This window comes from Bidens hawaiensis, unplaced genomic scaffold (assembly GCF_021521415.1).
Source record: "Bidens hawaiensis isolate Kalapana, Puna unplaced genomic scaffold, B.hawaiensis_p1.1 tig00022572_1, whole genome shotgun sequence".
Taxonomy (NCBI): Eukaryota; Viridiplantae; Streptophyta; class Magnoliopsida; order Asterales; family Asteraceae; genus Bidens; species Bidens hawaiensis.
In genome coordinates, this window is record NW_027505028.1 from 28,951 (window position 1) to 53,434 (window position 24,484).

A 24,484-nucleotide genomic window follows, 5' to 3' on the forward strand; every position below is an offset into this window, starting at 1 on the left:
GCCTAGTGGTGAGAGGTTTGAGTTTCCAATAAAGACCTAATTTCGATCCTCACTAGTGGCACTTTGGGTGAATATTGGCAATAAATGATTTAAGCTAGACTTTGTGAGATTGTTAGTTCAAATCTTGAGCTCACCCGAGTTTTAGTCCAACCGTGCGTTACGCCAGAGAGTTCTGCTCTTGTGATAGCACAATTGTCAAGTACAGCGTGAGGCCGGTTAAAGACAACATAGTCTAGCCAGAGTGGGTCAACAGGACTATCGAAATTGAAAAGTACAATGGCCTAACATATAAGAAAATCGTCGTTCTATAAATTTTTTTTAAAGCAATATATATAATAGTCTTGCGGGCTTAATGAAAAGTCGATGCGTGATAATCAGCTGGATTTAATTTATTAGCGATTTCACGTCAAATAGCTCATAAGCGGCTCGGTTTTTTTAGGTTAAGATGTTGTATAATATTTAGCTTTTTACACATTTATATTATTCATTAAATTATTTATACCTAAATTGACCCAACTAGTGTGATGTGTGGTGTATATCAATCTTTGAACATTAAAGCCCTACAAACTACAAAGTCCACTAAAGTGAATATACATTTTTTGTCCAATATTTAAAGTTAAAATTCACTTGGTCATAATTTGCAAAATATAACTAACAAATTCATAACTTCAAAAGGTTCTAACCATCACAAAAGAATAAAGGCAATAAACTATATTAAGACAACATTTTTTTATCAAGAAATAAAGGGACACCTACCTAACAAAGGTTTTAATCATCATAACATTCATGTACACGGAGCAAGTGCAATAACTTCTGAATCCCAAACCTTATACTGTAACAAATCTTTTGTTAGAAACACCAAACTCGCTCGTTCACCATTTCGTTGACCTGCATTTAGCTGCGGCTTTTCCACCGTCGCTTAGGTGAGGCCTAAACGTCTTTATAACCTCCTCATACGTCGGCCTTTTGTAGTCCACTGCCTGCTTGTTATTATTAATATATATGTCACGTTGTCTCATAAAAAATGATACACAAATGTATAAGGCATGCAGTATTCAAACACCAGGATGTTATATACAGACACCGTATGCTATCTATACGATTCGTATAGGCCTATAGAGCTTCTAGAGACGTTGACCAGTAAAACATACCCCTTGTATAGACCTACACGAGTCATATACGAGTCATATAGGCGCCTATACAAAATGCAACTATACGAGTCATATAGCCCAATATGAGTCATACTGACACCTATACGGTCGTATAGGCCTAAGGCTCTATACGAGACATCGGGTTGGAGACTGATGTCTGGAAAATGAGGCTGGTGTCTGAATATAACATCCCATATAAAAACAAGAGAAATTATTAACCTGTTCAATGACTTCTTCAGGGCTAGCCCATTTCCACTCCGAAAACTCGGGGTCAACTTCACCACTTGCCAAATTGATCTCACTTTCATCTTTTGTTAGTCTCATGAGGAACCTAGTAATCATTCATTTAAAAAATGTATGATAAGTTAAGTAACTAAGGTTATTAATTCATTTCATTAGTATATGTTTTATAACTTTTACCATTTTTGTGCTTGTCCGTGCCATTCGCCACCTCCCCACAAACGATTCACCTTAGCTTTAACAGCGGGCGGGAAGTCATAAGTCAGCCATTTTGGAACCTATGAACAAAGATTGCATTTAGTAATATTATTATGAACAAAATTTAAATTTTATGCAGAGCAACACAAAATCAAAGTTTTTGCTGATAAATTATTAAAAACTTATAAATTATGCATATGTGTTATATAATTTGAAACTAACCTCTGCAATTATCTCAGCAGAAACGACTCCCGTTTCTTCTCGAAGCTCCCTAACCGCAGCAGAAAGTGGCTCTTCCGACTCTTCAATCCCGCCCTAACAAAAAAACTTTGAATATTAATAAACACATTTTATCAAAAAAATGAAATTATTCTAAGGATTTGGTCATTATGTATATAAAAAAATATGAAAATTAAAATGGATTATATTTTTTATTTACCTGAGGCATTTGCCATGCTCCTGGTACATTTAATCTGGAAGCTACAAACACCTGCAGGCAATCATTAACAAAACGAATAAATCGCAAAGATTCATCGACAGATCATCAAGTCAAAAGCAATCTGTTAAGGGAAACAAACAGGTTTTATCTGGCCCGTATCGAACTAAAGTTGAATTATTAAAAATTTAAGAAAAAAAATTAAAATATTAAGTCCATGGAGACAAACAGAATATACATGTAAACAACAATTTTATCCAGATCCAATACAGAGCCTCAAAGGCCTCTTCCACATGCTCACAATAACAATATTATACAAAAGTTGAATAAATAAATAGATTAATGATAACTATAAGACTAGTAAACCAATTTTTAAATCCAACTTCAATGAGAAGACTCATCATAAACATGTTTTAATAATAATTCTTAGAAAACTTAAAACAGAATTCTCAACACGTTGAACACCTAACAGACGTATTTGATACGGGTGTAAATGAGCTGAGCCGAGCTTTTTTGAGCTCAAGCTGAGCCCAAGCTTCAAATAAAGTTTGTTTAGTTATCGAGCCTGAGCTCCAGCTTTTTTAAGTTTGACCTCTTTCGGACTTCTATGTATTAATTTCACACTGCACGGCCAAGCTCGAGCTGCTTTGGCTTGTTTAAGGTATTACATGAACTGGGCATAGGCTCGTTCAAGGTTTTTCTTATAGTGTATAAAAGTAACTAAAAATATATGTAACTTAAATAATAAATAATGAATAAGCGAGCTTGAGACGGAAAAACGACTCATGGGCTGAGCTGGAGCTTTAAAAAAAACTCGAAACAAGCCTGAAAAAAAGACTCGTGAGCCAAGCTCAAGATTTAGAAAAAACAGGTCGAAATGAGTCACCGAAGCTCTCGTAAGTCAAACGAGCCGAGCTCAAGCGTAATTGAGCTCGGGCCCCTCTGCTCTATTACACCCCTTACTGCCAAATTTATTAGTTTTGTGTATTAATCTGGACTTCTATGTATTAATTTCACATTGCAGAGCCGAGCTTGTGCTCATTTAAGGTTTTTCTCAAAATATATAAAATAATTAAAAAGTAAAAAGCGTATGTAAACTATATAATAAGTAATAAATGAGTCGAGCCTAAGCTCGAGCCGAGCTTACAAAACTACTCACGAGCCAAGCTCAAGCTTGAGCCTAGTCGAATTGAATATCAATTTAAATCTATGAGCTCACATACACAAACAACCACTAAGGGGGTGTTTGGCCTAGCTTTTTTAACAAAGCTTATTGCTTTTTTAGCTTTTTTTTTACAAAATAAGCTTAACTTGGTGTTTGGCTTAGCTTTTTAAGCTTATGCTTATTAGCTTATATAAGCTCATTTGAAGAAGCTTATTTGAAGATGGTTTTTTAGCTTATTTGTTTAAGGGTGTAAATTACTCATTTGTCCTCAAATGGTGGTGGATTAGTAAATGTTGAAACAACTTATTACTCTAATAAATTAAGAATGGTGGATTTAACAACTTATTAAGACACATAATTAACTTGTAAAATATAAGCTAATCCAAACACTTAAAAAGAGCTTATCAAAATAATAGAAAATAAGCTATAAGCTAATTTAATATATAAGCATAAGCATAAAAATAAAGGCTAGGCCAAACACCCCCTAACAACACAAAAATAAACAACAATTCATTAAATAAAATCACGCAACCAGTGTGACTTGTATTTCTAACAGAATTCAGTTACAAGTACCAACCGTCCAACAAACAATTAATCCGAATCCAGCTTGTTAAATTTTGCTGGATTCGGATTCACTGCTACTCCGTTCTCCGTTCGTTCTTACTATACAAATGGAGTAGATTAGCATCCGAATCCAGCGTTACAACACAAAATTCAACAACTACTACTAAACCGGTGTTGTTGAATTTTGGGTTATTAGTAGTTGTTTAGACGCTAGATTCGGACTCACGGTTTGGTTGGTAAGAAGCAAATGAAGTAGATTACTCCATTACCGAATCCGAATCTGAATCCAGCGTCACAACACAAAATTCAACAACTACACATGTGTTGAATTTTTTGTTATTAGCAGTTGTTTAGCTGGATTCGGATTCACGGCTGCTCCGTTCGTTCGTCCTATACTAACGAACGAAGTAGTTACTCCATTACCGAATCCGAATCCAGCGTCACAACACAAAATTCAACAACTATGACCGGTGTTGTTGAATTTTGTGTTATTTAGATGCTGTCCCTCAGTTCGGCTCGTATTTTTATAATAATAATATTAAAAGTACGAACCGAACGGAGTAGAATACTAATAATAAAATAATAATTAGTAAGTTACCAGATTATCGGAATTGATGAGGCAAACGCCGACGTTAGGGCGGTAACCGGAAGGAAGACTGTCCATAGAATTAATTGATTGATTGATATATGGTTTTAGAGAGAGAGAGAGAAAGTGATTGTGAAGAAGAAGATGAAAGTCAATGAAATGTCAGTACGTACAATACAAGTGCGTGTGTGTTTGTGTGGATGTAAATATATATATTTGTATATGTATATATATATATATTGTTACAGATTTAAGCTTATCGTGCGCACCCGTTGAAAATATAAACTTTTTGAAAGGGAGAAAGAATCTGATACTTGCTGCCCCACTGGTTTAATCGTGAACCGCCGTCTAACGCACTTCAATCAAAATCTAATAAGCAATATTATTTAAAAACCTATATTGAGTTTATTAATAACGAGCTTGAGCTTGAGCTCTCGAGCTGAAGAAGTGCTTAGGAGTTGAGCTCGAGTTTTTGAAATATTGAAATGAGCTAAGCCAAGCCTGAGAATGAGCTGAGCTCTAACAAGATACACTAGCTAAAGTTGAGCTTAGGCGGGTTTGGATTCGGGTCGGCTTAGCTTATTCACTTATTTGCATCCTTGATTATATTAAAACTAAAAACAATTTTAAGATTTAAAGATTGGAACTTTATAAATTTTAAATTTTGAGTTTTATTTTATATATTTAAGTATTTGATAGTCTTGTGAAAATGTTTTTTATTTTACCTGGACATATCCTAGGTTTCTTAAGAGATTTTTTTTTATCAATTATTGTAAACCGAGTGATTTTAAATATATTGTATTTTAAACTAGGATAAAGTTAAAATATAAAGGACAACAAAAATAAGAAGAGCGAGAAGAAATCATGTCCATTGATCTTAGATTTGAATGGTTGAGCCCTGAGATTAATTTAACAAATAAAAATTGATGGAAAGGGCATGAAAGTAATAACTTACCTTTCTTGACTTTCTCTCTCCACATGCAAGACACATGTCAATTCCTCCATCATTTTAAAATGCTCATAACTTTTTCATACGCCATTATTTTTAAAAAAAAATCACCATAATACTAAACGTTTTTTTTATCTTTAATATGAGTATCATATTCTTATATAAAAATAAAAAAAATTAATAGGTTTTTTTAATTGTGTTTTTTGTTGTTCATTGTGTAATATGTTGTTTCCATTGTTACGTTTCAAATCATTGTGTTATATATATATTCATCATTGTGTCTTACGTTTTAGGTCATTGTGTTATACGTATTCACCATTGTGTCTTACGTTTTAGGTCATTGTGTTATACGTATTCACCATTGTGTTTTACGTTTCAAGTTATTGTGTAGGATGTATTAATCATTGTGTTTTATGTATTAGATAATTTGTTGTTATTTTATCATTATTTTTACATATTATTATTACACAACGGTATTATTAGTATTTAAAAAAGCATAATGATGAGTTGAAAGACACAATGACGAAAAAACACAATGACGAAAAAAGACAAAATAATAGGCGAAAAGACACAATGGTGTGCGAAAAGACACGATGACTAAAAAAGACACAATGATAAGCGAAAAGACACAATGGTGTGCGGAAAGACACAATTACGAAAAAAGACAATGGTGTGCGAAAAGACACAATGGTGTGCGAAAAGACATAATGATAAGCGAAAAGACACAATGGTGTGCGAAAAGACACAATGGAGCGAAAAGACACAATGATAAACGAAAAGACACAATGGTGGGCGAAAGGACACAATGGCGTGCGAAAAGACGCAATGACGTAATTTTTTTTTTAATTTTTATATAACAAAAATCATACTCATATTAAAGATAAATAAACGCTTGTTATTATGATGAATTTTTTTTAAAAAAAATATCATACGAAAAAGTTATAGACGTTCTAAAATGATGGGGGTATTAACATGTGCTTTGCATGTGGAGAGAGAAAATGTGTACAATTACCTCTATACCCCTTTTCCTTTTGGTCCCACTTGACACATGTCAATTATTTATGGCTTCTCACACTTCTCATTTTTGTTACTTTTTGTAGAATAACTTGACCATTTTAAACTATTAGTTATCACTTCGTGATTATTTAAATGATTTTGTATATAAATATTTCAAAATGTTGTATGTGTGTTTTAAAAATACTTTTTTGTAAAAAAATTTTGTATAACTTACAAGAAATTTGTTGACTTTTTCTTAATCTAGTTGCATCTGGTGTTTAATCTCACTAAATTGGTAAGAGTACGAGTCTCACACTATGGGCAACAAACATGATTTAGAGACGTGTTTTCGTTGTTCAGATAACATATACTCCATCCGTCCCATTAGAAGTGTCTTAATTTGAAAAACACAAAGTTTAAGGTAGATTGAATGATTACTTTTTTTATTTACCAAATGACAATAATGTCCTTGAAACTTGGGTCAATTAATATTGTTTATTAATTTCAGTTGTGTGTGTTTAAGAGTAAACTTGAAAATTAGCCATTAAATATTTTGAAAGTGAACATTTGTAATTAGACAAAAAAAATGTGAACACTTTTAATGAGACGGATAGAGTATATTTTAAGTAACTAAGACTGAAACTAGAATTAGTTTTTTAAGTTAATCTCACATCCGATCTCATAACTAATAACTAATTCATCCTAGGTTTTTTGAATAGTTGGCTTATCATCCTTAATTTCAATCAAGATATGGAGGTGTACAATAAGTACCATGAACATGGCAACATGTTACAAAAATTGAGAGTTGGTGGCGTACGTTAGCGTGACGCATAATGAGGCAAATGAGTTTGGGGGAAAGTTGGAAGAAGACAAAAGGGAGTGGGGTTAAGAAATAGAGTTGACTTTCAGTCATTAAAGTGGGAGCACCTATTAATATTGTTTCCTTCTTATCATTTTCTATAGTACTATAGTACAAAGTTGCAATTATGGTTGTTTATATATTATCCATTTCTATTTCTATATTCTTATTAATATTAAATTATTGAAGAAAAATAATACATGACGTTTTTCATGTTATTACGTGTGAAAATATTAAAGTGTGGAACTTTTTTATATACTGCTTGTTTAAAGTCAGCGTTACGACTGGGTGTGAAGGTCAGTAGCGGTTTAATTTGTTATAGTAAAAGTTATGATACATGTTTCATTACTAAACTTGAGAAGCCAAAAGGCGAATATGTAAGTTTGAAATGACAAAAAATGATTAAAAGTCTAATGAATCAAACTTATCAAATTGCCTTTTAGATACATGTATAATTGGCAAAATAGTTATTTACTATTGTGTTATAAGCACAGCTAAGGGTGTAAATGAATTGAGATCGAGCCTTGAATGGGAAGTTTGTTTAGGCTCGTCGAGCCTTGCATATCATTAAGTTTTATCTCTTTTGGGATTTTCTATGTATTAATTTTACATTTCACAGCTAAGCTCAAGTCGAGGTTAGGCTTGTTTAAGGTACTAAAAGAGGTTGAACCGAGCTTAGTCTTGTTTAAAGTTTTTCTTAAAATATATAAGAATAATTAAAAACATATGATTCTTTATTAAATAATAAATGAGCCGAGCTGGAACTTGAAAAAACAAATCATGTGGACTTTCGTCTAGTCGAGCTCGATCTCACCTCAGCTCATTTACACATCAACCCGAGCTTTAGTCATGATATGTGGACTTTCATAGCCACACTTATATTTTCACTGACACATCATATTTTAGCTTAACAATGCATATAATCCATTACCACTAAGGTTACACGAAGGGCTTTCGGGAGTTAATTCGAGAACCAAAATTAATACGGGATCGGAAGGGGGGTTGTTTTTTTTTTTAATTTATTGACGTGGCAAATAATACTGATCCTTCATCTTTTAGGCACACCCATCACTCTAACTACATAAATTAGATGGGGGTGAATCTGATTCCTATTTCCTATAACATTTATTATGGATGAAAACTTAAACTACATAAACACTATTCTTTTAGATGAAGTCCTCATGATACAAACAGTTATTTCTAAAATGACACTATTATCATTTAATATTGTGTTATTTTTTTCCTTTCCAAATCTTTCTCGTGCATTTTTACATAATGCAACTTGGAGAATATTTATTTTTAAATTAACAAGTGGCATTGGATAATTATTTCCAAAAGGTAGTCAAATTTAAGTTTCTTATAATAATTTATATTATATTTGACAAATCTAAATTAAATCTAATTAATTAAATAAACGCATTTTGAGTTTTCCATATGATATTAAAAAAAATTAAAATCATATTTGTACAACGTATTAAATATTCATCTTGTTATAATAGGGTATTATGCTCGGAACATAAACCGAGTCGAATTAGAATTCCGTTTTACTTTTGGTTTTCAGTTTTGATTGAAGAATATTCAAACTTGGAAACCAAAAGTCGAACCATCAACATATAAAACCAATGTTTGTCATCCATTAGACTAATTAACATTTTTTTTAAATAGAAGACTTTTAAAATGCATATTAAGTTTCTAGCTAGTTTATAACACATGCATGTATTCGTATGTTTAGTTGATAAGTTTATTTTATGTACTCGTATTTGTATGCTAATTATCTATTAAACAAGAAAATATAATCTTGAATTATATTATAAAGTTTAGTCTTTATATTTCGGGGCAATTTTATATACACCCTTACAAATATTGAAAATATCATATATACCCACGCAAAACAAAAAATATCATATATATACCCTTACAAGGTTATTAATATATCATATATACCCAATTCATTAAAATCAATTTAAAAACCGTTATATTACCATGGTGCGATTATATGCGATAAAAGGTTTACAATGTAGATAGTTCGATACGATAAACCTTTGCAGGGTTTGCAATTTTGAAGAAGTAACGAGAGACGATTTGATTAACGTTAAAGATGAGAAATAAAAAAAATTGCCATATATGCAAGTTAAAATTTTAAAAAATAACGGTAAATGATCATTTATTAAGTTGTTATTAATGAACGAGAGACATATGATACTTTTAACTATTTGGTGAAGGCATATATGATATTTTACTTATTTTGTAAGGGCATTAAGTTTTGTTTTGGTATATATGATATTTTTAATGTTTGTAAGGGTGTATATGAAATTAATCCTTATATTTTTTAGGTTTCAAGAGACGGTGAGTTAAACACAAATAACTGATTTTTAATTATCAAATTGTTAATTTGTTAACAAGTCAAATTGGTGCACATACAATTCATATGCAAGAAGTCTTTTTGGGAGTACAGTAGTACACTAGTACACTATGAGTAATAAAACATGGTGATTAATCTCCAAGTTTCCAACTAAAATGAACATTTGGGCTTTCTTATGTTGGGCTGTGTGCATGGACTAAAAAATGACAGTTCATGCCTTCATGGTCCATCAAGTTGACGTGATGGGCTTTAGTGGGCAATCTTTGAGGCATGTATAATTAATTGTTTCAAAATGTGTAATACCGGGCATGCAAACTGTAGGTGGAGGGTACGTCAAACCCGGTACGACCTTTTATTTATTACATAATGAATTATGTTTATTACATTATTATTATTGTCTACTAATTAAGCTCATTGGGCTGGGGGTTTGTGGAGGTAACCCCTAACCGGGCCTGGCCCAATAAAGGTTAGGGTTCATGATGGTAGCCATGGAGTCCCTATATAAGGAGCCTTTATCATTTATTGAAAGGACCTTCTCTTGGACCCTTGGCTCCCACATATTTTTGTGTCTGTAAATAAGAGTTCATTCTCTTAGCAGTCACCTCCACTCCCCCACTTTTCTATGACAGATCTGAGCAACCGGAGAGGAAGATCAAGGCGTATCATATCAGCAGTTAACCGTATCCTACCATGTTGACTCATCGGATCTAGGACCCGTTAAGGGGAGTAGATCCGTGTTTCTTCACAAACCAACTAACGCCAGACCGTCCTAGGCCCATTACGTTAGAGGTAAGTCATCCTAGATCACTCAAAGACAAGGCCACTGAGCTACAAAACGGGGACTGGGGTATTGTTAATCACTTAATTGGTAAAACACTAAAATGCAATTGAACTACATGTGATAATAATTTTAACAACGGCTAAGGCACTCTCAATTTCTACTCTATTACTTGTACCTTTTTAACAATCATCAGACTTGAACCTATAACATATAGAAAGACAAAAGCTTATTCAATTCTTTGATATCGTTGGTCAAAAGCCTTTAGGTACTTATGTTTTATAACTAACATTTTAATTGCCATGATCCCAAATCTTTCTTTAATACATTTTTTTTCATAATGACTTGAATAATATGGTCTTAACTCCTAACTTTTTCTACTACCAAACTGAATTCAGAGAATATGTTCTATAACCATACTATGTTATTTCTTATAACACATAAATAATCAAAACATTACATGGGTGTTCCAAAACTATACTTAACTATTTGTCCCATAACCTTCTAGGCACCTTACAATATTAGGTCCCTAACAAAACCTTAAAAAACACTACAACCTTTATAATACTTGAAACACACTACATTCATTCCTTAACATGACACAACTTTCATCGATGAAAATAGCGACGAAACCGCTTCTCCTACCGTCAAGTAAAGATTATTCGGTTGCAAAAGATCGTGCGTCCCGTCCACCTTTTGCAATTTCTCCACTACTTCTCCAACCGGATTCACCAATACAAGCTGTAAACAAATTTAAAGTGTTACATTTTTTTTAAACCATAACTAGAAAACTGACTATATTTTTGTATATCAATAATATCATATGATTATTATTATACAACATTATAACTTACCTCAACACCTTTCTTTTCTAATACCCTTCTGAGTTCTTGGAAAAACATCACTCCATTTGCATCAATGGCACTTACAGCTGAAATTTATCGAAAACAAGACAACGTTTTTAGAATTTTAATTTTATTTTGCATTAACGAGTCGAATGATTTTTCGTTTAAGGAATTACCGGCAAGGTCTAGAATTAAAAATTTGAGATCAGAATGACTTTTCATCTCTTCTTCCTCATAATCTTGTATCCACCTCAAAATCCTTCAAGAAACAATAAAAAAAATCAAATATGACTTAAAACCATAAAATGACAGGGGTGTGAATTTTTAACATGACACGAACATAACATAAAATTTGTGGGTTTGGTATAAACGGGTTCGGGTCCCGAACCCGTCAACCCATTTAGCTAACTGAGTAAGGTTAATGTCAACTTGACGGGTTCACAAGTTTGACCCGTTTATTTATTTTTTAAATGTATTTTTCTGTAATAATTTAAGTTGGTTGAGTATTTTATGTAAAAAGTTACAAAAGTAAAAAAGAAAATTAACATAAGATTTTATAACTGAAAAGTAATTGTTTTATATAAATTTGTATTTTTTTGCGGTAAACATAAACTTATAGTATTAATATGTGAAAGTTCAAAAAAAAAACCTTTCGAGTCAAATAGGTTGTGTTCGGGTCAACCCGTGAATATGTGGGTCGTTTCCGGGTTCGGGTCGTATTGGGTTGGACCCGCAAACACAACCGTTTAACACCAAAATGAACTAAATAATATAATTAAATCAAGTTAATTACCTTTCATTGAGATAGTTGGAGTTTGCAAAACTAATTGGAGCTTGAATGCTTAAAATCAAGAAACCTGGGACTGACACAGCATCCTTGTACTGATGTTTGTTCCTAAATATGTGAGTACCAGGTATGTTCCCCAACACAACTGTTTTCGGTCTTGTCATTTGCAACACCATCTTGAATATCGAAATTCCCACCTAAAAAATATAATAATCAAATGAGTAAACTGCGGTTTCGTCCATGTGGTTTCAGTTTTTAGTAAGCTGTGATTTTTGTCATTTTTCTCCCCAAATAAACCTTAGCCAAATTATAAATTTCACTTATTTTACAAATTTTATAATCATGTTACACTATGAGATTGATCAAACACTTACCGCAAGTGCGAGTCCTTCTTGAACCGATATAAATATAACACCAAAAAAAGCACTTAACATCACCACGAAGTCGAATTTATCGACTTTCCATATTTGGTAAGCTGCCGGGAGATCAACGAGACCAACGACTGCCGTGACAATGATTGTGCCTAGTACGAGGTTAGGTGTGTACTGAAACAACGGCATTAAGAAAAGAAGCGTGATCATAACCGTCACAGACATTATTATGTTGGAGACTGCGGTTTTGGCTCCTGCGTTATGGTTCACAGCTGACCGTGAAAATGCACCTGCAATTAATGATTCGGGTTATGGGTTAGGTAAATATTTTAATGTGGGCCCATTTAGACGAGAACCCAGTTTAACCCGAAACCTGACCTGTAGTGACGTAGCATGACGTGGTGGAGCCCACAGCATTCATGACACCAATTGCAATCATTTCTTTGTTGCCATCAACTTGATAATTCTTTATGGCAGCAAATGTTCTTCCTACCGCTATACCTTCCTGTGTGAAATAACAAAAATACCCTTTTTAAAAATGGCGAGCTATAAAATATGTTTTTAAACTATGCGGTGAAAGTTGTGTGCTTACGGTTAGGGAAATGATGCCGGTGATGAGACCGGTTTTCAAGACTAAACCGATGTGACTTCCGCGGAAATGTAACATGTTCCATGATGGTGGGTTTAATCCTTGTTCTAGTTTTCCAATCTATGTAACACATTAAGTAATAGTTATAGTTTGAAATTTAAATGTAATTGGTTAAATTATTAAGTAGATAATTAATAATATATATACCACAGAAATGCCATGGTTTTGTGCTTTGAAAGCAAAAACAAAGAGAGTTGAGACCACTACTGAAAGCAAAGGTGCTCCTGCTGATATCCAAAACAACTTTGGCTTCTTAATACTCTGCATATAAGAAATATTAATTTTATAAAATATATAAGACCATAATAACTTATAGAGAAAAGATGCAATACAATAAGTGCTTAACGTACAAGAATACAGGAATACTTATTTTCATGAAACCGGTCCATGAAATCACATCACAAGATCTCGAAATCGTCAATATATATCCAATTAATCATTGGTTCACCGAAATAAACAGTTTTGGATCGTTAATCGATCAATTTTTTACTTTTCTTCACAAAAACCGTTTTTGAACGTTTTTTGAGCGTTTTAGTTTTTGGCTGAGCGTTTTAGGTTTTTGGTTGAGCGTTTTAGTATTTTTGCCTTTGAGCGTCCCGCGTACCTATATATCGTACGTTAAGGCATTATTGTACAGTGTCTCGACCCATAACTTATAAATGAATTATATTGATTTTTTAAACATTTGTAGTGTTTTTTTTTTTTTTTTTTTTTTTTTTGTATAATAGTATAATTTTAGGCTTAAAAACGATTAGGCCCAATGTGCATATATACTTACAATGTGTCTTGTCACAAGCAGGAATATAAGAAAACAAAAGCCCATGAGGATAGTTTGCCATGACCACTGCACCACAAATTAATATACAATACAATTAGAACAAACTATTAGAAATATATCATATATACCAAAGAGAACAAACTATTAACAACAGAAATTATGGAAATATTGAAATAGGAATATAAGAAGTTAGACTTAATTAATGGTGTATTAAATGTTACAATAAAATAAATTACCTCTTTAGTATTGTGAAAAACAGAAGACATGACAGGAACCAAACCCATTTCTTTAGTGAAATGAGTGATCCCAAGAAGGGCTTTGAGTTGTTGAAGTGATACTATGATTGCTGCTCCAGCCATGAATCCAATAAGTGTAGCCTTTGACAAGAAGTCAATTATGAACCCAAGCCTATAAACATATAAACATCATCACATAAATGTTACATGTTTTGTACATCATGCATTAAACAAAATTATACATTATTTGGAAAAAATGGGTTGGTCCCACTTTCGGCACGACCCATAGAATGTTTTAGACAAAGAGAGATCAACATCGCCCTTCGACATGACATGTGATAAATGTCATTAAAGCGTGATATCATGGATTTATGACATCATTTGGTTGGTAAGACCATCTGTAGTGGAGGAGTTTCTCACCTCAAAATCCACAAAACGTCTCTCCTCATCTCTTCTAGCCAATCAAATTTTTTGTTCCACGTTTATTTCTTTTATTTATATTAAAAAATTAGAAAAGAATTAAAAAAATAATAATTATCTAACGATTGCTGGAGAGTTTCGAGGCTTTTTACCACCATACCATTTTTACAAAACTCTCAATTACTGACTGGGATAACACGTGTCGCACAATGTCCATATATGAAGAGTTTTAATTACACATGGTCAGATATTCTTAGTTGTGCAAATTAAGAAAGTGCCAAAATGTGATTTCCACCATTTTGTCACTAGAAAGCATGATTTTTTATGACATGTGTCAACTTCTGATTGAATAAACTTTTATAATAAGTCATTTATTGAATGGTCGAACGGTTAGGTTGTTTCAAATTTAGTCAAATGGCTATTTACCATGATTTTACTACATATTTCATCATATTTGTTTAGTCAGATTGACTGTCAATGTTAATTTTCTTTTTTACCACTACGATTACCGCAAATAAAATTAACATATTATATTTTTAGTGAACTCATGGCCAATGATGACCGTTGACTATATTTGACCACTAGTCCACCAATAGACTTTTTTCATGTTAGATTAACATGATTGATCAAGTTTGGATGGTCAATGATGATAGTTGACCATATATTAGACTGTTACATGTTTATAAGAGGGAGTGTGGGGACCTTAGAAATCCAAGAGAGGCTTGAAAGAGTCCTGCAAAGAAGGTTGAAGTGAAAGCCAACTGAAGATACAAAATAGGGTCAAGGGTTGGTGACACTTCTTGTCTTAGCATTGATCCCATCAACAACGATGCTATCGACACTGGTCCAACTGCTAAATCTTTTGAGCTCCCTAGCACAGCATACACTAGCGGTGGCACAAAACTCGAATCTACACCATATAACCAAACAATATTAATCATATAAATGTTTTGCATGCATTTATTTATTGTTTTTGCATAGTTTTTTTTGTCACAAACTAGGCAAAAACATGTTTGAAGCCACAGTGTTTGTGATTTCAAACATGCATTCTAGATTTTACTTGTGTATTTGTGTTAATAGTTTGTCGATTTGTTTGTTGTAAACAAGCAATCATTCTTATGATAAATGCAAAAAGAACATTTTATTTTAAATGTATAAAGTACAAAGATTCTTATTGTACTCCTTTCACTATTTCATGTAAAGTACGGTGTCTTTTTGCCATTTTCCCCATAGAAGGATAGGCCGGTTTGCTTAAACATAATCCTTTCTACGATCAAATACGAAACATGAAACGATCAATAATCTTGACGATCAACGAAAAACGAAACATACATAGACCAACGATAGGAGGGAGATTGGCAAGTTTTGCATAGCTTATACCCTGAAAACAAAACGATAAAACCAAGAGGGATTCATATCATATCATATCATATCATATTAAAATCCAAACACACATAAAAAATATATAAACCAAATGAAAAGACAAAGATATATATACCTGTGGAATGGCTAAACTAGCAATTGTGAGACCCGAAACAACATCGGATTTGAGTAGATTAAGGTTGTAATGAGGAATCCATTGAAGTATAGGGAAAATGTACTGAAAGGCAAGAAGCCATTTTTGCTTAGTGGATTGGCCTTTAAACTGTCTAAGAGGGTCATCAGGAAAGAAAGTTTCTTTGAGCCTATTTTTCAACTTTTGTAAACTACTTCTCTTAGGTGGTGTCTCAACCTTATGAGTCTCCATGGCTATCTCTACACATGGATTATGATGCTCTTCAAACTTACCCTCCATTTTTTGTGTTACACAACTTAAAAATCGTGTCAATAACACGAGTTGTTCAATATTATTACTAGAGTGTATAGAGGAAGAACAAGAACAAGAAGATGGAAACAATATGAGGGGGGTGTTAGCACTTATAAAGAGTCATGAACTAGCTAGCTAGTTGGTGTTTTTTATGTCATGTTATGAAACATGTATCCCCACACACATCCATCAACTTTTAAAATTGAAAAGATGAGAGAGATTTAATTTCTTGATTTTTCTTACTTTTTTTTTCAAGAAAAGAAAGGGTGGGTGTGAAATACTGTGTGGATGAGGGGTAGGCAACTTTTTAGGATTCTTGGTAAGTTCAAAAGGACATAAACCAAAAGGGTTTTGGTTGGTTTCATGAGTGGATCAATAATTGAAAAGAGTTTTGATTCATGTTAGAAGTTGGAATATAAAATAATAAAAACAATATTGGTTATTTTATGTGTTTCTTGATTGCTACTTATCCTTGAATGGTGGTGCACCTATCTAAGCTGCAGGTCATGACTTCAATGGTGGTCAGTTGACATGGTTTAAATGCATTTCTGGTGTATGAACAGATGTTACAAAGGAAGCATGTCTCTCACTGCTATGCACGCATGGTCGGTGTGACGGTTCTTGATAACTTTGAACTGACTTGAACATGTCACATGTTCTTGTTCATGTGATGTTTTAGACGGTTGTAAAGATGATCACTTATGTATATCATATATTTTTGTATAACTTTACTAAAATATATTAAGCTTAATTTACACAAACTATATTTCTTAGTCACTTGCTAAGTTATTATATAAAGAGTTCCATGCACCTGACTTTTTATGATTACATGCTTGTCATTGTTATTACACTATTGAAATGAATGCCAATAAGTTTTCTTTGATTCTTTCTAACTATATGAATTAATCATTGATTTGTTTTTTTATATAACTAAGTCATGAAGACGTAAGTATTATTGGGTTCAACATCTAGACCCGGTCTTAGTTGTGGTGAGATCGTTGTGCCTAGGCAAACCTATTTTGTGGCCCCATATCTGAAAAGGCTCGGGATGTTAGACACGACTTGACCCGACTAGGAGACCCGTCCTGAATTTCGGCATAGACGCGGTAAAGATATATTTTGTGATCTCTTTTTGGATTCTTTTGTGAACCTAATATTTATTGGGCAAAAAGAAAAGGGGGATTTTATAGGCAAGTTATGCCTTTTTGAAATATAGGTTTGATATGGCAAGTATCAGAATGGGAAGTAGGCAATGAATTGCCCTTTTTAATGTTTGTAAATGTTTTCTATATTGGTGGTACAAATTATAATATCATATGCTGGAACAGATGCAATATTTTAGTTGATATACAAGTTAACGATCAAAAGACTTCTAGTCTAGTGGTATATAGTGGTATCTTCCTTTGTAGTGAACAGTGACACAAAGTTGGGAGTAAATTTAATGGACGTGTGAGTTAGTTATTCTGAAAAGTAATAATTTAACGAGCTTTTAACTAAAATGCAAGAAAACTTTAATATTGTTGGACTAGTATTGCATGATTGCTGCTCACAAAGTAACTAGAAACGTAACACAACAGTTACTATTTTTAAATAATAATCAATAACAATTTAATACCACATACGAGGATTCTTTATTAAAAAAGAATAAACAATATTAAAAACAATAAAGCGTGGACGGCAGGATTCGAACCTGTGAGGGCAGAGCCCACATAATTTCTATTCATGCCCGATAACCACACCGGCACGTCCACATGTGATTACTTTTGGGTAAGATTAAAATTTATATATAGATGATATCTACGACCTCTTTTGATGTTGATAGTATTAGTTATTATTATATATTTAGAACTAGGTTATAAATCCGTGTTACACGGGTTTGAAAAATTAAATCTTATTCATTATCTTATAATATGATTCCAGTTCTTAAAGTTTCAATAATCATATACAAAAAACACATCAAAGCTTTTGAAAAATCACAAGAGTTGAATATGTAAAAAAAATGCTTCTAATTATGTTGTTGTGTTAGTTTTAACATATATTGTTGCTGAACTAATAGTTGCAAGAGTTTTCATCGGTAAAATTTTTTTCAAATTATTCAAATTGAGGATTTAATGATATTAAATTATTACCATCCATAACCAACAAAAAATAAACTTATGTGGCTTACTTCATATCTTTTTTTCTAATTCATGTCTTAGGTTATAAAATAACAAGAGCAACTGTATATTTGATAATATCGGCAAAGAAAGTGTAACACTAATAAAGGTATAGGCATTTTATCACAATTATTTTCGATTTCAAACATGCCATCTTATTAACATTTTTTCGATTTCAAACATGCCGTCTTATTAACACGTTTTACTCAATTCCAACAACATACAAGAAACTGAACAGTTATAGTGATTTTATATTTGTGTGTAAATTAAAAAAAAGTGTAAAGAAAACATGTTCGAAACCAAAAGTAACATTTTCTTAAAATAACCAGTTCTGACCCTAACTTGTACCGACATAACCGGTTCTTATGCGTTGCGCCGACTAATACGACCCGTCCTTTTTGCCAGTCATAAGAGAACACAAGCAGCAAACTTAACCCATTTACTTAAAGGGTCGAATACAAATTGAACTTGCCCGAAATGTTATAAGTCATACTAAAAGTGGGTCTGTTTTAAATGAAATTTGTTGTGACCCATTACGTAAATCAGAGTTAAAAAACTGTTGCGGATATTTTATTCACAATAAATAGGTATCTCATTGAAAACCAAACCATCATTCCTCCCATAATATCAAATAATTTTGAGATTCTTGTATAGAATATATAACACAAACAAATGATAATAATAAACGACCAACTTAAAATCAACAGATTAATATTTCAAACACTCTACTCATGATCTTACTCCTCATAATGATTTTGCATAAAATCGGTTTGTAACACCCATAATTATAACCATTTTTCTATCATTTATATTAGCTAAGTATACTTCATGGCCTTAACTTGTAAGATTTTTTTTAAATGAGTGTTATGCCTATAACAAACAACACAATGTCATCAGGTACGAAATCACAGGGGGGTCAAGAGGGTCCTTTGACCCTCCGTCGACCTTCTGGCAAGCCAAGTTTCTTCTAATGGTGGTCTTTAATTTCGTCGCGATCTTTACTTTGACCCTCCCATATTATCTTTTACTAGAGTTAGATGGTATTTTTGATGAAAAAAAGAAGTAAAAGTAAGCTAGTTTTTTCTGACCGAATATGTAACTGTGTGCTGTATGTTCATAGTTATAGAAAGAGGAAGACGGCGACCTAATTTCTATTTAGAAGGTGTTGGGCTTGTTACAAGTTATGTTCGGCCCAATATCAAAACAAACTTTTAGTTAAGTCAAAATTAAAATAAAACAAGCTGAAAGTCTAAAACATAGATAAAACATAATTTAATATTACAATATTGAAACTTGTTTTCATAGTAAAACCTTAAGCAACAATTGTATGTTATAATTTATAACTTATAAACATTTTATTTCTCTGTTACTTTTCCAAAGTCTAAAACATAGGTTTCTTGTTTTAGAGGGTGTTTGAGATCGCTTATTTTGATCAATTTATGACTTATTAACTTTTAAAAAATTAATAAGGTGTTGGGGATTGTTTTTGGTGTTAGAGAGAAAAGTTAATACGTTATACTCTCACAACTTTTGATTCATTTGTTTTCCCATTTATCTAGTTTAATAAACTTATATATGTTTTCTCGTTTTTACTTTATATGTGAATAAAAAAAATATTATATAGATATATCCTTCACAAAAATAATTTTATACAAATATAAATATGTGATTTTTCAAATCCTCTAAAATACCAATTAAAGTAAATAAAAAGAGGCCAACAATCGTTCTAGTGTGACATCGATGGTAAAAAAGAATGGCTGACATATGAGTATGAATACGAACAAAATTTATTTTGGACCCTTCATTTAATATTTTCTGGTTCTGTCACTGAATGTTATCACCACCAGGATACTCTTCTGAAAAGATATGAATTTTGCTTCATGAATATATATGAATATCATCAAGGAAACAAACCTCACCATAACATCAATGTATTTAGGAATCAAAACAACTCATTTTCTATATCAGTTTGGCCAGAAACTCTAGTTGACGTAAGTTTGTGACAATGAATAAGCACAATAAATTTCACTATCAGTTAACATATGACAAAAAAAATGCAAATAATTATTAGATCTGAATGAAAGAGTACTGATATGTACCATCATCAATCTACTATTCTCCTTGAGTGATGAATTATGTCAATTTAGTAAAAGTTATCAATGCATATAAGAAATTTATATATAGAATTAATTGTAAAAAATAATCGAGGAAAGACGAATCGTGGCACCTTCACTAATAAACTAAAAACATACAACGCAAATTTACAAACACTAAAATAAAGTTCAAAAGTTCTACATACGCTCTTTTATTTTTTAAATTTTTTTTTACTTTATTTACTACTATAAAATTATAGATAAATCATTAATATGAAATGTTTAAAATATTTATTAATTGTTTTAATTAGATAGTTATGACTTCTTTACTTTATTTACTACTAGTTTGATCCTCCCGTGTTACGGGGATTTATTCAAGTTTTTGTTTTAACCGTTTTGATATTTTATGATGATTTATTTTATTTTTTAACGTAGCTTAGTTTTAATTTAATACATATATATTAGTTTGTCATTATATTTTTAGCGTTTGAATTTTTCAATTGAGATGTGTATGTTTTTTAGATTTTTAACGAACAAACATAAACGGACACAATCATGTTGATTTTTTTAAATGAACAAACATGAGCACAAATATTTGTCTAATGAAAAAGGGGATGCTAAAGTAGTTGACAATGATGGGTAGTATCGGAAGTTAACCGTCGATGAAGACGATAGACCAGCAACAAAGAACATGTAAAGGAGATAAATTAAATTAGGGTTTAATGATAGTGTTTACTAAATGAGACCTTATAACCCATTTGAGGGCTATTAGGGTTTGGTAAGACCCATAACCCGTGTAAATTATTCTTGGGATTTGATGATTAATGGGTTATTTCACAAATAAATGAGATGTTATAACCCGTTTAGGAGTTATCTGGGTTTGGTGAGACCCATGACCCGTAAAAATTATTGTTTGATTATGAAAGAGTTCATAAATATATGAGATGTTATAACCCATTTAAAGACTATCCGGGTTTGGTAAGATCCATACCTATGAATTCGGGTCAAATGCATGAGAAGCCTCTATTTAGAAATCAAGCAATCTAGTGGCTCTAGAGAATGGGGGAACAACCTGAGAGCGACACATAGAATTTCATGGTAAGCAATTATATAGATAGTTAGATTATAAAATTATAGATAAATTATTAATATGGAATGTTTAAAATATTTATTAATCGTTTTAATTAGATAATTATGACTTTAAATATTAAACATTAGATTATAAAATTATAGATAAATTATTAATATGGAATGTTTAAAATATTTATTAATCGTTTTAATTAGATAATTATGACTTTAAATATTAAACAATAATGATGCCACTTGGCAAAATATTGGGATAATTAGGTGTCATATAACACAACAATATTTTTGTTTATTATAATAGTAGATTTTAAACCAACCTACCAATTAAATTATTTTACTATTTCTTACTTGTGGACTACTGATAGGAAAGTTTGTTCTTCAATGGAGACCAAAGTTTAATATTTATTTGTGGCATTTTGGGCGGATAATGGCAATGAAATATTTGAGCTAGATCGTGCGAGATTGTCAGTTTGAATCCCGAGTCCACCTGGGTTTTAGTCACACCGCGTGTTACGCCAGATAGTTCTACTCTTATGGTGGTATAACGACTATCAAGTGGCAGCTGGTGGTATAGTTTCTCGGGGTGCACCCAAGCCAAACTTTGAAGCCAAGGTGGGCCCGGTTAAGACAATATAGTCTGTCAGAAATAGGGCAACGAGGATTGTCAAAATTGAGAAGTGAGGTGACCTAAGAAAGTCATTGTTAAAAAAGTTTTATATTATTTGACTGATTTAACCTCACCCACGATAAATATGATTGCCACCTTCCCACTAATGTCGTTATCGAAAATATATATATAACATATGATACAATAATGGTTATGGAATTAAACAGTTTGAAAAAAGTCTCTTGAGTGTTATCTAGTGATATATAATAAATTCCAAACCAACAAGCTAGATTCACGTCATTAGTTTAGTTTGTTCAAACAATTATAATTACTAAATAAATTAACATACTAATTTCAAAAACTTGAATGGCTATTATAGTTACTAGGAAAATATATCTAAGGGCATTCGGTCTAATGATATCTTGATGTGTCATGAGGTGTTTTCTCCTTTGAAGGTTAAGGATTCGAGTCTCATGGTGAACATTGATATATTATTATTAGTAGTAGATTAAATTGTTAATAATAATTTAACATAAAACAAAATTTGTTTATGTTTCTTTGTAAATAAAACATCACTAAGGTATAAATTATGCATATCGGGTGTTCAAATATGGTATTGAACCTTCAATTGGGTGCTAAAACGTTAAGTGTTCGAGTCTTCAAATCAGCGGAGAAGCTTGAACAAGAACGTCGGGGAGTGGGGGACTCAAAATTTCGGTCGAAAACGAAGAAATTTACACTACATATAAAAAATTTCATGCGAAAACAGTTAAATTTATACTACTGTGCGAAAAAATAGGGGGGGGGGACCACCCTGGCCCTCACTATGTTTTGCCCATGCTTCTAATAAGGGCCTAGTGGTCGAATACAACATCTATTGGTTTTCTATCTTTAACATGATCAAAGGATCAAATGTTCATTATAAATTGTGTTTTAACTTTTAAAGATCTAAATTTTCAATGAGTAGCAGTGTATTAACGAGACATAATAAGGGGGTGTTTGGGATTCCTTATTTTTGCTCCTTAAACCTTATATCTTATGGGTTATAAGTTATAAGGTGTTTGGGAAAGTTAGGTTTTGTGAGTGTATAAGGCATAAGTTAAAACTTTGTAACTTATACCTTATACCTTAAATAAGGTATAAGGAGGTCAAATAAGGAATCCCAAACACCCCCTAAGTTTGATAATGAGTTTGCTAATAACATGTTTGTACAGTATAACTATATTTAAGTATCTGTCTCTTCTAATAAAAGACTATTTACTTTTGTCACTTGTCAATCTCATAGTCATTCTTACCTTTTTTACATTTATTTCAATATGTAACCCTTATCTTTTAAGCTATTTCAATATATGAGATTCAAGTTTGTTTTTATTACATGTAAATCTTAATCGATTCATTCATTAACATTAATGGTGAAATAAGAAAAATAAAGAAATATTAAAATTGACGTTGCAGGTTTGTTAGAATAAAATTTTAAAGTCACAAGTAAAATTAAAGCAAATAAAAGGTGCATCATTGTCGAATAATTTGAATTTGTATGATAAACTACAAATTGTCTTTTTAAACTTGGATTCGAGCAACAATGTGTAATTTGAACTCAGGAAAATGTGTATTTTCTTTATTTTCTCCAAACGTTTTGTATAAATATTACAAACATGGAGAATACCTATTATATATATCTTGGTGTTTAGCATTAAATTATTGAAATTGAATATGATAATTATAATCTATATGTATACCGATTTACTGGTATTTCATTTATTTATATGATTTTTTTTGCTTAGTATAAAGGGTTTTAGCAATAAGAAAATCAATATTTAGTTTTCAATATTTTCTTCTATAACTCAGACCAAAATGCTTAAGAAACATATATATTCACATAAATATAAAAAAATAGTTAATCCGGTTAAAAGTCATTTACCATTCTTCCAACAAATCCGAAATCTTTGTTTTTTGTCTATAAGTTGTTAAAATATAGATACGATTAATTAAATATACCAACAACTCCCATAATGTTAACTAATAACACGGGATTAGTATTTAAAATTTAAACATTTATTATCCAATACTTTCAACTATTATAAATAAGAATTACTACATTCACTTTATGTAACTTTAAATATTTTAATATCATGCTAACTCAGAATAATTACTTTTATTTGAACATAACTTTAAGGTTAGTATTTATTTGTCATTTTCACTAACATGAAATGGAAAAAAAATCATTTTGTTATATTTTAATTTCAGGTTTATATGTTGCTTGATTATACAATTGTTAATTGTTAATTGTAAAATATGAATCAAGTAAAAATTTGTTATACACAGAATATTAATGACACCAAATTTATCATGATAAATCAATTTC

At 31.6% G+C, this 24,484-nt stretch overlaps 2 protein-coding genes across 2 annotated transcripts; both read right to left on the bottom strand.

Annotated features, from left to right (window-relative positions):
• Positions 1-650: 650 nt before the first annotated feature.
• LOC143609972 (nudix hydrolase 25-like) lies at positions 651-4,525 on the bottom strand. Its single transcript, XM_077084576.1, has 6 exons — positions 4,353-4,525; positions 2,029-2,079; positions 1,812-1,904; positions 1,572-1,669; positions 1,371-1,482; positions 651-980 (listed from the first exon to the last, which is right to left on the bottom strand). The coding sequence occupies exons 1-6, from the start codon at positions 4,416-4,418 to the stop codon at positions 873-875; spliced, it is 528 nt and encodes a 175-aa protein (XP_076940691.1). The 5' UTR covers positions 4,419-4,525; the 3' UTR covers positions 651-872.
• A 6,192-nt stretch (positions 4,526-10,717) lies between these two features.
• LOC143609980 (putative sulfate transporter 3.3) lies at positions 10,718-16,751 on the bottom strand. Its single transcript, XM_077084584.1, has 13 exons — positions 15,869-16,751; positions 15,703-15,751; positions 15,073-15,280; positions 13,951-14,122; positions 13,715-13,780; positions 13,084-13,197; positions 12,880-12,996; positions 12,666-12,792; positions 12,291-12,577; positions 11,923-12,113; positions 11,306-11,388; positions 11,139-11,215; positions 10,718-11,025 (listed from the first exon to the last, which is right to left on the bottom strand). Exons 1-13 carry the CDS (start codon positions 16,163-16,165, stop codon positions 10,876-10,878), a joined length of 1,938 nt encoding a protein of 645 aa, XP_076940699.1. The 5' UTR covers positions 16,166-16,751; the 3' UTR covers positions 10,718-10,875.
• Positions 16,752-24,484: the final 7,733 nt, after the last annotated feature.

Bases quoted from the DNA above. Each gene is read 5' to 3' on its own strand.
- LOC143609972 (XM_077084576.1), bottom strand. From the start codon at position 4,418: ATGGACAGTCTTCCTTCCGGTTACCGCCCTAACGTCGGCGTTTGCCTC. The intron at 2,080-4,352 runs GTAACTTACTAA...GATTGCCTGCAG, and splicing joins TCATCAATTCCGATAATCTG to GTGTTTGTAGCTTCCAGATT. The intron at 1,483-1,571 runs GTAAAAGTTATA...AATGATTACTAG, and splicing joins CACGGACAAGCACAAAAATG to GTTCCTCATGAGACTAACAA.
- LOC143609980 (XM_077084584.1), bottom strand. From the start codon at position 16,165: ATGGAGGGTAAGTTTGAAGAGCATCATAATCCATGTGTAGAGATAGCC. The intron at 13,781-13,950 runs GTAATTTATTTT...TTTGTGGTGCAG, and splicing joins TTTTTCACAATACTAAAGAG to TGGTCATGGCAAACTATCCT. The intron at 11,389-11,922 runs GTAATTAACTTG...TGTTTCTTGAAG, and splicing joins TCCAACTATCTCAATGAAAG to GATTTTGAGGTGGATACAAG.